At 40.4% G+C, this 12,857-nt stretch overlaps 1 protein-coding gene across 2 annotated transcripts in view; it reads right to left on the reverse strand.

Annotated features, from left to right (window-relative positions):
* KBTBD12 (kelch repeat and BTB domain containing 12) overlaps positions 1-12,857 on the reverse strand; it is a 79,157-nt gene that overhangs the window by 32,482 nt on the left and 33,818 nt on the right. For both annotated transcript variants that reach the window (XM_017885148.1, XM_017885149.1), the window contains exon 5: positions 585-782. In XM_017885148.1, coding sequence (XP_017740637.1) covers positions 585-782 — 198 coding nt within the window. The remainder of the gene's footprint in view (positions 1-584; positions 783-12,857) is intronic.

Genomic DNA, 12,857 nt, shown 5'->3' on the forward strand with positions numbered 1-12,857 from the left:
GGGGGGAACCGGGGGGTTTGAGGAGGGTTTAGCTTTAAAATAAATTCCATGTAATTTTTTTTTTTTTTTTTTTTTTTTTTTCTGTGAGACAGAGTGTTGCTCTGCCGCCCAGGCTGGAGTGCAGTAGCCGGATCTCAGCTCACTGCAAGCTCCGCCTCCCGGGTTCACGCCATTCTCCTGCCTCAGCCTCCCGAGTAGCTGGGACTACAGGTGCCCGCTACCTCGCCTGGCTAGTTTTTTGTATTCTTTTTAGTAGAGACGAGGTTTCACCATGTTAGCCAGGATGGTCTCGATCTCCTGACCTCGTGATCCGCCCGTCTTGGCCTCCCAAAGTGCTGGGATTACAGGCTTGAGCCACCGCGCCCGGCTCCATTTAATTCTTGCGACAGCCTGTGGATGTGCCAGCTTCACTTTGTCCATGTGAAACCCAGGCCCAGAGATTTTGCACAGGGTCCCTGACTCTAAAAGCCATGCTTTTGCAGTGCTCACGTTGCTCTCAGGAATATTAGTGATGATTGGATCAGTTAAAGAAGATCAAATCAATACCAAACGAGGTAACAGAATGTTTAAAACTGGACCAATACCTGCTCCATGGAATCCCCCGCAGACATAGAGTTTCCCATCCACTGCCCCTGCATTGGTGGAATTGGTGCGGAGTGAGAGGAGGGGACTTGGCATGGGAGGGCCCTCTCGCCAAAAGTCCCCATCTGGGTTGTAGATCTCCACCACGTCAAGGCATTTTCGAACTTGGCCCTTGTCTCGACCTACACAGCCAATGCCCCCTGCAGAGAATGATGTGGAGAAATGAGAGGATCAGGAACTGAAACTCAATTGTAGACAGCACCGCCCCCTGCAATGGTTTGTATCAAAGGTTTATGGGACTGTAACTTTACTCTTTCATGCCAGGTGCTACCTTGAAGACAACTTCTAAGCAATAGTGATGTCTACTATGTACTCCATAGCCACATTTAATGTCATTTTTATTCATAGTGTTCCCCTTGTTTGTGATCATGCATGAGACTGAGTCCACCACTGGATTATATTCTATAATATCCAATGCTGGTTCACATCATGAGCATCCCCTTTATAATAAGAATTTCAGGGTTGACTGTAAAGGTAATCTGACTTTGACATCTGCCTTGCTGTTGATGGTTAGCAATGCTTTTGCTGATGGGGCTAGCTCAGAAAGTGTTCTTCCCATCACTTATCATTGCAAGCTGGTTTCTCCCTCTCTTCTTAAGTTGCATGATCTTTCCCAACTAGGGAAGGACTATTCTTTGTAAATTTCAGGAAAGGCCCTAAACCCAAATGCCCCATACATCTTCCAGTTTTGGATGATATAGTTCATTCATCAGATAATTATTAAGTGCCTATGATATGTAAGGCCATGTGCTAAGTTGTAATAAGGAGTTCTGAAAGATGCATAAAGCATGTTTCTTGCTCTTAAGAAATTAATGGGATGGAAAGGGCCATGTTTGCAAATAAACAAAATAGAGGACATCAAGACAGGTATCTTAAAAGAGATAAAAATGAGATTTAGAAGTCCAGGGACTGTAACAAGGAATATAAATAACACTTAGAGAATCATGACTGTAAGTACAACTCTCCATTGGAAAAGTAATTGCATACAAATTTCCTATCCACTGTTATAAGCAGCACATTTCTATGCACTGTTTTTGTTTTCCCTTCCAAAGTCCACAGTGAAAGTTCATCAAGGTCAGGGCCATATTTCCTGATCTGAAGGATGGCTCCAGAGACTGAGGTAAACTCTCCGGAAGGAGGGACATGCCTTATTTGCAGACACGCCTCTCATCAATGACCTCATTCTATCCAGACTCACAGCCTGGTCTGTGTGACTAATCAAAAAGCCTGTAAAGCACTGGCCTCAGGTAAACCAGCTCTCCTTCACATAGAGAGAGTCCTGGAAGACTCACTGCGCAAACTGCATATGTGGAGTGGTGACTGATACTGGAGTATGTTGTTGACAGCGATCTCAAAACCAAAATTAAGAGCTCTGCTTTGATCTCATGGCTTTTACTATATGTATCACTTACTGAGAAATTAATCTCATGTGTCTCCTGGCCCATCTTATCTCAGTGTCACTTTACACCCTTTGCCCATCACTGCATCAGTCAGGTGTTATTTTCACCATCACCTGCTTTCCTATCTTGCTCACTGGCCTGTAGTTTTCCATATTGCATCCCCAGTACCTAGCCCAGTGCCTGACATGTTGTGCGTATGGAATGAAGAATGAGAAGCTTAATTTTGCATGTGCTTTCCCTGCCTGTCCAAGTGAGTGTGCTATTGGGAGCAAAGGCCACTATTCTGCATCTTTTATATTACAGGGCCTGCCACACAGTACTCAATGAATCCAAGAAGATTGATGGGAACAGCTTATTTTCACCATGGTTGGGACTTATGCCAGGCATACAAGCTGATGGAAGAGCACTTTGAAGGAAAGGTCTTTTTTTCTCTTTGCTGATGTAAACTGGCCTGTTTCCTGTCTCAGTTTGAATCCAGGGACTGAGGCTATAAACTAACTCAGGAGGCTCTTAGTGGCCTTCTCTCTTATCCGACTGGATAAATAATTTAGCCCATTACAGTGCCAAGTCCGAGCTGCAGCGTTTCCAAGGAGGGGATACACTGGCCTCGGTTAACAGCACAGCTCTGCTGTTCCTGGGCCCTCTTTCAATGTGGCACTGTGGTAGCGAGAGCTTTCTCAGCCTAACAAAAAGTGGAGTTTCCTATTTGTAGGGCAAGAAGGACTAAAGAAGAGGATTTATCCATAGGAGTTGAACCGAGCAACCACCCATAAAGTAAGAATAAAATGATCTAGTTGTCTGTTTTTGTGAGATCCAGGAGAAATGTTACTAGGCTGGTTTGTATTACAACTCCTCCAGAAGACCAGCAAGTGGAAGCAAAGAGGTCAAATGCAAGTCACTGGAGTTGGGTTAGGGCACACGGAGCAACCAGCATCCTGAGTCTAGCTCACAAGTTTCACATAAAAGCCCATTAGAGGACTTCCGAAACATGATGCATATACAGAATGGGTATTATTCTCTTGACTTTTGCAATAATTAGTATGTTGTCACTTTTGTTGCTCTGTTACCAAATGTATTTAATTATAATGTTCAGCCCTTACTCTACAAAACTAGCCGTTTCTATTTAGTGGGCAGGCAGTTCACACGCTCCACTCAAGGGGTGACATGAGCTTACAGGGTGCTCTGTCTTTGTTTCTGACCATTAATGCCTGAACACATTCTCTGTCTCGCGTGGATGTAATTCCACCATCAAGTACACTCTATCAGTAGCAGACTTAATGAGCTTAAGCTGAAGGTGAATCCTGATTAGGTAGATAATCAAATGAAAGCATGATCTTTATTAATAAGTTAGCACCAGCACTACAAGAGAAATCTTTTGATGAGAGGTGTCCTGGGGTAGGATCAGCACATCAGTAGAATTTCAATGAGATACTTCCATATCTTTAATTTATACGAACCTCTGAGCATGACTTTTCTTTATTCAAAAACAGACAAACGAATAGAAATTATCTTTGCAAGTCATATCCAAATGGACCTAAATGCAAAATATATACCCTGGTTTTTATTTATTTATATTTTTTGGTGTGTGTGTAGTGGAAAGGGGGAAATTATAGAAGAGGACAATGCCTCCCTCTCTTCTTCATCATTTCTATAAAGACTCCCTCCTTCTTGTGGGTGTGGCTATTTTAGATTCTTTCTCTTCTGGGGGAGTGCAGGAGTGAACCTCTCCTCCCACACAAAGCCTGGCAGGGAGCTGGCTGAGGCAGAGGGGAGTGGTACTCGCTGCCCAAGGTGCCCTTGAATGCAGCAGTGCTGGCTCCCAATGCCCTCTGCCTGCAGGGTCACCTCAAGGTGGCAGGCGTATTCTATTTTCCTCTGGGTTTGATCCAGAACAGGAAGGGGGTTTTGTAATCCTTCGGATAAACTGCCAAAGTTACCTGTCGTGCTAAACCAGACTTAGGGGAAAAATATACATATATTTATATTTACTATTGTCAGCACCCATATGCCCTGGAAAAAGTATGTGGACCTTGGAAACACACAGACCCTGGTCCCTATCTGTGTCACGATTTGCTAGCTAGACAAAGTTGGTCAATTTAATTTATCTCAGCCTTTTCTCATCAGTAAATTAAGGATAATGACAGCAATTCCATAACCTGTTGCAAAGATTAACTTATTAGGCAACCATGTAAAGGCGGAGAAGGGTAAGGAAGAACTCACATTTGTTGTATACCTATTCACAAGTATTGCCACAGGAATTTTCTTTTAATATCTATTCTCACGCACGGTGTGTAAACAAAATGGTTAGCATGCAGGAAGCACCCAAATGTTAATTCTCATCTTCTTTCATGTTCTAGGATGTCGCATGAGTAACCGATGTTTATTAAAGTTGCTGAAATCCTACCTTTGATTACTCTCAATTTAATTATTTGCTATGTCTATAATTGATAGTTTACTGACTGTATGGTCAAATTGACCTTAATAGTTTCTTTTGGGGTTGGATAGAGAGATTCAGAAGGTCAAAGGGCTGAGGAACGGGCAGAGCCTTCCTCTCAGCCTTCAGGCGGAGGGAAAAGCTCCCTGACATGACTTAGAGTAACTCATTTGGTCATAAACGTTTGAGAGAGGTAGGAGCTGTCAGTGGACATAACAATAGAAAAGGATTTTGCAATCCATAGGTTTCTAGGAGTTAAACTGGCCCATATATCTGAGTGGATGGGCTAATTTCTGACTCACATGTCAAACATGATCTATTCACTGCTAATATAATGCTTGTGATGATTTGTTTCATTCTCACACAAGTTGTCAGCTCTCTGATTTTTTTCCAACCTCGTATCAGAATTCTAGCTTTGGTGCTAAAACCCTAGAAAACATGAACCTAGCTTCTTGCCACATTCTAAAGTCTGACACAGGAGACTCCTGTGTATTTTCAGAATGAAGCGCTTCAGTACAAGGCTGACAGCTGCTTACCTGCCTTCTACCGGATTCCGGTTGATACTGTGCAGTGCTCGTCAACAGGGTGCCTGGGCTCACAGAACAGGGCTGCTGGGCCCCCCTGTACTGTGTCCATTCTCCATTCTCTCTGTCTGCTGGCCTTCATGGCCCTTGACCAGCTTGTTCTTGTCAGGCCAGGAAAACACAATCATCTGTCTGCTTTTTGTCTGCTACCCCACACAAATGACTATGAAAATCAAATAAAAGAGCTTCAAGGGGAAAACCAAGTTCCATTTGTTACAGCTTGATTTTGCTTCATTTTGGAGGGAAAAATCAAGTGTTGGAATTGTCTGATAACTTCCAAGTGGACATATAGATGGTTTAATAGAACGTTCTGGAGCTGGGCCCTGAGTGTCAAATAAGCTGCAATTATACAATGTTGTCCCACCTGATCCTGAGTGATCCCTGGGCTTTTGTGTCGACACAGCACTGTGTCTTTGTGGATTTTCAGTTGGTCTGGGCCTTTCAAACCCTGGGCCCATCTTTTCCCTGTCTCTTCTCCATCCCATCACCAGTCTGTCCTGCAGGGGTCCCAGCGGGTCCAAAGCCTGGGCCTGTAAGGGGAAAGCACAGAGGGGAGAACCCGGACATGGTGGGTGGGAGTGAGCTTAGGGCATGGCCTATAGATGCCACAACAGGCTAGAGGTGCCAGTTGCAGATGAATGTCACCACAGCCCTCCTCTCAGCAGTCACCGACTCTGCCGACTGTACCTCATCAGTGCCTCCCATACCCATCCCCTCCCCTACAGACACCAAGTCTTGGTGACCCAGCTGCTCCTAACTCCTCACATGTCTGGTCTGCCCTTTTCCCTCCTGCACCGCCCCTGCACCTGAGGCTCCAGAACACTCAACCATTCCCCAAATAAGGGAGGCTGTTTTTCTCTAGGCCTAGGCTTGGGCTGATCTCTCTGCCTTGAATGGCCTCTTCTCCTCCTCAACTTGGCAAACCCCTACTCCTCTTTCAAGGTTCAGCTCCACCTTCAGCCTCTCACAAAGCCTATTATATCTCTACACAGAATTGGCCATTCCCTCTGTCCTGAACAGAAATCAAGGTTTCTATGAAAATACATTGCTCTGACTTATCTCCCTATATGCCTCCTTGTTAGATGAGACTGTAAGTCCCTTGAGCGTAGATGTCTAATCTGCTTTTCAGAACGTGGCAAGTCCTAAATCCAAAGAGCTAAAAGTTGGCCGATTATAAAAGTCATCTTCCTAAGAATATAGGAATCTAATCTCAGATACAGAGAAAAATGACTGCTGTCTGTTATTGGGCTGATCTTTTCCCCCAGATTTGCCTGCCTAATACTCATACTTCCATGAAATGGTCCTGCAAAGAGCTATTAGTCAAACCTATTCCGCAGCTTAGAAGTGAAAGAGACACAAAATGTAAGTCCTTGAAGGCAAGGTCTACATCTTTATATTCCCTGAGGTGCCAAGCATAATATCTTCTAAAGGATGCTTGACAGTATTTGTGAAATAAATATTAAAGACAGAAAGATCGTAATAAGTCTTTGGCATATTTATCTTGTGTCTAAGTGAAATGTTTTACAGAAAAGGATAGTTTGTGCTCATTTCCATATTTAACCAAGAAATGGCAGAGGAAGGGAGTGATAAAAATATTGATCACATGTATGAATTAGGATAAAGGAAGAAAGATAGTACATTTTACTCCAAATGACGGTTTTTTGGTAATCGATACTTTCCTCTTTAAAGCACAAAAATTTTCCATTTCGACTCTTTATACTGTTTTAAAATAGGTATTACGTTCTTCTCTGCCTTAGTGAACTGAAGACACCAAATATAGTGGAATATTTTCTTAAGGACTCAGGAGTAACAAAATGATCTGCTGTGTATAATATGCCATGGATATAGATGGTTCTACACATTTAAGCTGCACAAAGACATGCCTAAGATTTGCTTTCTTAAACAAATCCTTGTTATTGGCATGGTTTTTTTTCTTTAACAATTTATTTCTTTTTCATAAAAGCAAAGCACAGATTGTGTAGTTGTACAACTCTTTGCCTGTGTAACATTAAGCTTTCCTGCAGACACACACTGGTAGATCAGAACCTGAGACAGCATTCTCCTAGGGTAGTTCTCATCCACCCGCAGTAACACGAGCACTGTCCTGTGGGGCTTTCACACTGTAGAAGCTTCTAAACATTCTAATTTCAGAACCAAACACATTTTAAACTTGTAGTTAATTTAAGCAATCTAAAAGTATAGTTTGGATACCCACTCACGTTTGTACTAGGTGTCATAGAATAACAAGTTTGAGGATTTTTTTTTTTTTTTTTGTCCATAAGACACTCAGAGTTTGCTGGGAAATAAAGGACAAATATGAAAACATATATAATACAGGATTATAATTACACATGGATGGAATAAAGTGTAATTTCTAACTCACTGTCCCAATAATACATAGAATGCTAACTCTCTGTGAACTTGTGGGATATCAATGATAAAAATTACTATAGCTAAGTTGCAATTTGGGAGCCACAGGTAAACTTTTGTCTTTTAGAGTACTTATTTCTGAGTTACTCATTGAGGGTGCCAGATAATAAAGGTTTAAAACCCCTCAGGTGCTTAACTGGAAATATATTTTATAGATACTTATAGCAAAAACATAATGAACCATTCACTCCAGCTCAGAGCTACTGAATCTCTAAATCCAAGTCTTTTTTCAGAACAAGGAGGCATGAGGAATATCCTGTCTGACTTCTTTGGCCATGGTAAAGCATTCCTTTCCTTGTTCATCATGAATGTATGAAATGTGTATCTAAGCCCAGAACACTCTTGCAATTAGAGCAGAACATAACTGACAGCCTATTTTGGCTTATCAGTACCAGGACACTTTGACCAAGTAACTTTATCCAACTTCCTAGAATATTCAAGTACACAATGATGCTGTCTAGAGGAAGAGATATTGCCTTATTCAGCTGTATCTCTTCTAAAAGCCAGCCCAGGGCCTGGCTTGTGTAACACATGCTTAGCAAATATTTTGAGCATATAATACATCCATTAATATGATATTACCTTTCCACTTTCCTCCGAACATCTGCGTTTTTCAAAGTGCAATCCTGTGATTTTTTTTCACACCAGAATTGCCTTTGTATTTCCTACAATTCAGATTCCTAGGTTTCATTTTAGACTTACTGCCTCTGAATTTGCCAATAGTGAGGGCCAGGGATCTGCCATTTTGGTAGGCAACCTAGGTAACTTGAGACTTAACACTTTTTAAAAATTGCTTAGAATTTTATCAAAAGAAAAGGGTAAAATCTTACCACAATGAAGCTTGATCCTCTCATTTCATAAACTAATTCACCATTAGAATGATCTTTGAAATGCATTTACTGTAATAATTTGAACCTTTTATGTAACTTTTCCCTTCATTACTCTTTAATGGCATTCAAGCTGAGAATCAGACTTGGACAGTGCTGTTATGTTTTCAGTAAACCAATGAGGCACAAAATGGTTTCCTGGAGAAAACATTGATAGTTTGGGACATTAGCTATGTGGGAAAACTTCATTAGCTGTCTCCCTAGAGAGGGAAATAAAAAGTCCCTATTTCAAAACATTCTCCATAAGACCTGTAAAACTCTGATAATTTCTGTGGCATTTCATATGATAGAAGAATAGGACAGGTTACAGAGATGTGAAAATGCAATTCAGTAAACAAATACTTACTGAGCATCTATAACATAAAGCCAGGTCCTGGGCTGGCTTTCAGAGGAGACACAGAGATGAGTAAAACAATGTCTCGTCCCTTAGACAGTCTGAGTACAGAGTGACAAGGGCAGCGACTGGCAAAGCAGCATGCTGTTCATTCTGACCAAAGGATTACATAAACCACTACAAGGAGATGGGACTTTTGCCAGATTTTGAGGATGTTGAGTTAGGTCCTACATGCAAAGGGAACAGGGTAAACAAAGGCACAGGAGGAAAGCATGTTCAGGAAGTGACCCCGAGTCCCTGCGGCTGGCGGTAGGCTTTGTGGAGTGGAGGAGTAGCAGGAGGAGCTGGGGCTGCGGGGGCAGGCTGGGGTCACGTGTGAAAGGTCTACTGCCTCCATAAATAGATTCTGGCCTCACTTTCTATATTTGATTTTGCCTGACCCATCAAGCTGAAGCAACTTTTGAATGCAATTTGACATTTTAAGAACACTTGATGGAAATCCAAAGCATATTCATGAATATACATTTTCATTTCAGAAGGGAGCATAATTTATTCAAAAGCATAACTAATAGTATGAGATCTAAAATGCTTGCCAGTTTATCTTACATGCAAACTTCTTTTCAAAGAGAGAGCCCCTGGTACCATATTTAAATCAGTATTTTATAACAGAAGCATTCACCAAGGACTCATAACGAGATTTCAATGAGGGTGAACCCAGAATGTTCTACCTTCCCCAAAATTTTACTAATAGGAGTCTGTATTTGATTCATTTTCTACTTTATTATTCATAAAATGGATATAAAACCTTGAAAACAATGCATTAATATTTTCTATAGCAATATGATATATTAACCTAAATTTTCAGGACTACCTTTTTAGGAAATTAGGATGTACTTTGGATTAAAGAAGCTTAACTAGCTCTTATAATAAGCTTTCATTGTACAAATGGCAAAATATTTTTCTTTAGAACTAAGGCACGTTAAAGTGCATAGCCTTAAACAGCACCCTTCCCTTTGGTCTCCTCCTGCATGGCAGTGGTTCTGTCATTAAACAACAGACCACTCCTTTCTGCACTTCCTAACAAAAATAGTTACGTTCCTGAGAAGGGCCTCAGGAAAAAAAAAAAAAAAGTCAAAAGGAAAGCTGGCTGGTTTTAAATACCTGTGTTTCCACTTAGGGTATCATTGACTCATAAGGCTTATATAGACTAAATAATTTTAGACTTTCTAGGAAGTTATCCAACAGAAAAGCCAATTACAGTATGGCAGAGCTGACAAAATGCACATGTAACCACATGAGCCGTGGAGTCGCTTGAGCAATCTGGCCATATCTATTCCTTTATTTTTAAGTTAAGAAGGCAATTTATAGATTTCCAGGAAAAACTACCCAGTATATGACTAATATGCCCCTTGGCTAGTTCGCCATAATTCCAGAAGCTGTTTTCATCTAAATCCAAATTATTCATGGTATCTGTGACAACACACTTTTTAAAGACAAACATTTACACAAGAAAAATTCAGCACAGGTTTTAGCTGAAGCCCATATTCTAAAATCTTTACAACACAAAGCAAACCTCCAGGGTCAGTGCTAGCCGCAATGCCCAGTAGTATAATGTTTTCATCTTTAATTCCCATTAGAAGAATACATTCTGGACAATATTTTCAAAGAGTTCCTTACATGAAAATGTGTACCTGGCTCCATACAGAAAAGCAGGCTGTGTGAATGTACAGTAAGTATGTTATCAGCCCATATTTACAATGGGAGGAAATGAAGAAAGTAGAAAGACTCAGTCCTTTGACTCCCAGTGCATGAGGACAGAACGACCTCATCTCAGTATGTCTCCTCATTTAGGCCTGGCAGGGCACTAACAACAAGATGACGGGCTGAGCATTATTAGGACACTAAAGCATAGTGGACTCCTTGCCACTTATTATAAGCAATAATGATTGTTATAACTACAATCTATTGAGCATTTTTCGTATGCCAAGCACAGTGTTCAGCATTTGACATAATACTCTCTTAAGCTTCGCAACAACTGCATGAGTTAATAATGTATTATTATCCTCCTTATTTTATGAATAAAGAAAACAGATACAGCAAAATTCAGCAGCTTGCTCGAAATCACATGGTGCTATTAAGTTGCAGAGATAAGATTTGTCTGCAGAAGGACCTTTCCTTTCTATGACTTATTTCAGTTAGAGAAGATACCTGGGAAACCTTTGTACACATGAGATTTACTCAGAAAATTTATAAAACACGTAATCAGGTAAAGGCAAGGGCCATTAACCAAATGATTCCGATTATCCCTCTTGCCTAAGTCTTTCCCTGTGATGGTTAGATGCTGCTGCCTGTTACAGTAACTCCTCATTTAACAGGAAGTCAGACAATTGCCAGTGCCCAGAACACAAGTGAAAACCCTGAGCAATGTAAAACAAGTGTTTGAGTATTGGTGCTGTGATAAGAGACCTTGAATTTTATTCTGAAAAAACTGGAGACATTGTTAATGACGCAAGGTCTAATGGCCTAACTGTATGTATAATCTACACATATATATGATTGCCTGCATATATAGTCTTGTATGTAAAATCTATTTATATGTATGATTGATGTATAAGCTTGTATGTACAATCTGGTAACATAAGAGGGAGAGAGCAACAAGAAAAGAAATTGTAACCAACAGCAGTGGGAAGGAGAGGAAAAATCCCATGAAACCCTGTAATTTGTGGCCTTCTAGTTTAGGGAGCAAATACAGTAGTACTACATTACTCAATGGCCAATGGACATCACTCACATACAGAGAAGCACAATTTTTGATGCTCTTAATGATTGAGATATTTTAAAAATTTTTTTTAACTTTAAAATTGGACAGATTTGGGTTTGAACCCTGGTTTTATCACAGTATTTGTGTAATAAAATAAAGAATTTACCTTTGTAGGATATTGTGAGAATTGAGACAATACATGAAATCACCTAGAATGTAGTAGTTTTTCAAAAAAATATGATTTTCCTTCAAAGAACTCTTTCAGAAGGCAAAGAAGAGTGTGATAACTTGGGATACGTTTTTCCTTGTTAAAAATGTAATCATATTTAGCCACTTAAAGGGGCTGGCATGAATTGTTGGGAAAATGTAACTATATAGAATCTTTCATTTTCCAACAAAGCCAGGAAGACAGTGTTTGTACTACTCAGACCTCAAACTGTCAAGGTAGCTTATCTACTTAAGAATATGTCAGACCTTGGAAAATCTAGATCATGCCTTTAGATTGCCCTCTAATCCCTTCTTGCAATACCTTTGTTATACTTTGTTGCACAGTCTGATATTTTTATCCAGAGTCTTAAATCCACAGAGCCACTGTCCTAAGAAATGTTTCAACAAATAATTTAAAGACAAAATTAACAATGGTGGTGAATACGGGGACAATCCCTGATGGTCTGTCTTGCTGCTTGGGCTGATTGAAGATGAGAAAGGGAGGGGTGTGGGATACAGAAAAGTCCCATGCTCCTGGGAAAAGACTAATTGTTCCCGAGCCATGACAAGTCAACATCAGAAGTGGTTTTCAACCTGATTAATCAATCAAAGACAGCTTGCTTCAGTGACCATGACTCTGGAATCAACCAGTCAGATACAGACTTACACTCTGGAAGGCAGTCAATCAGAGGCTGACTCACTCCACTGAGTCCTCTTCTAAGGCTGACCTGACCCCCTCCTGCCTCAGTAATGAACAAACATAATCCACACTTCTGAGGAACAGCAATCTACTCTTGCCTTTGTAACCAACACTAAACCAGACTCAACTCCTGCCCACAATCCTATATAGTATCATCAGTTTGCTTTGTTCAATGACAGTATCTCTCACCAAGTAACCATTCCTACACTAAGTAATCAATAAATTCAGCTTTCGTGGTTTCATATACTGAGTGTGGTCTTATCTCTTAACAATAATTGACATTTAATCAAAAAATAGACTAAATTAAGATTCATTCATGAATACTGGAGAATGAAGACATTAAAACATTAAAGTAACTCAACCTAATCTTTCTCTACCATACTTCGATATATATTGTTCCTGGTGTAAAGTACAAGCAACTTTCTCATTTTTCTTTCTTTTTTCTTTTGTTTTCTTTCTTTCTTTCTTTCTTTCTTTC

Source organism: Rhinopithecus bieti, unplaced genomic scaffold (genome assembly GCF_001698545.2).
Source record: "Rhinopithecus bieti isolate Rb0 unplaced genomic scaffold, ASM169854v2 scaffold_13262, whole genome shotgun sequence".
Taxonomy (NCBI): domain Eukaryota; kingdom Metazoa; phylum Chordata; class Mammalia; order Primates; family Cercopithecidae; genus Rhinopithecus; species Rhinopithecus bieti.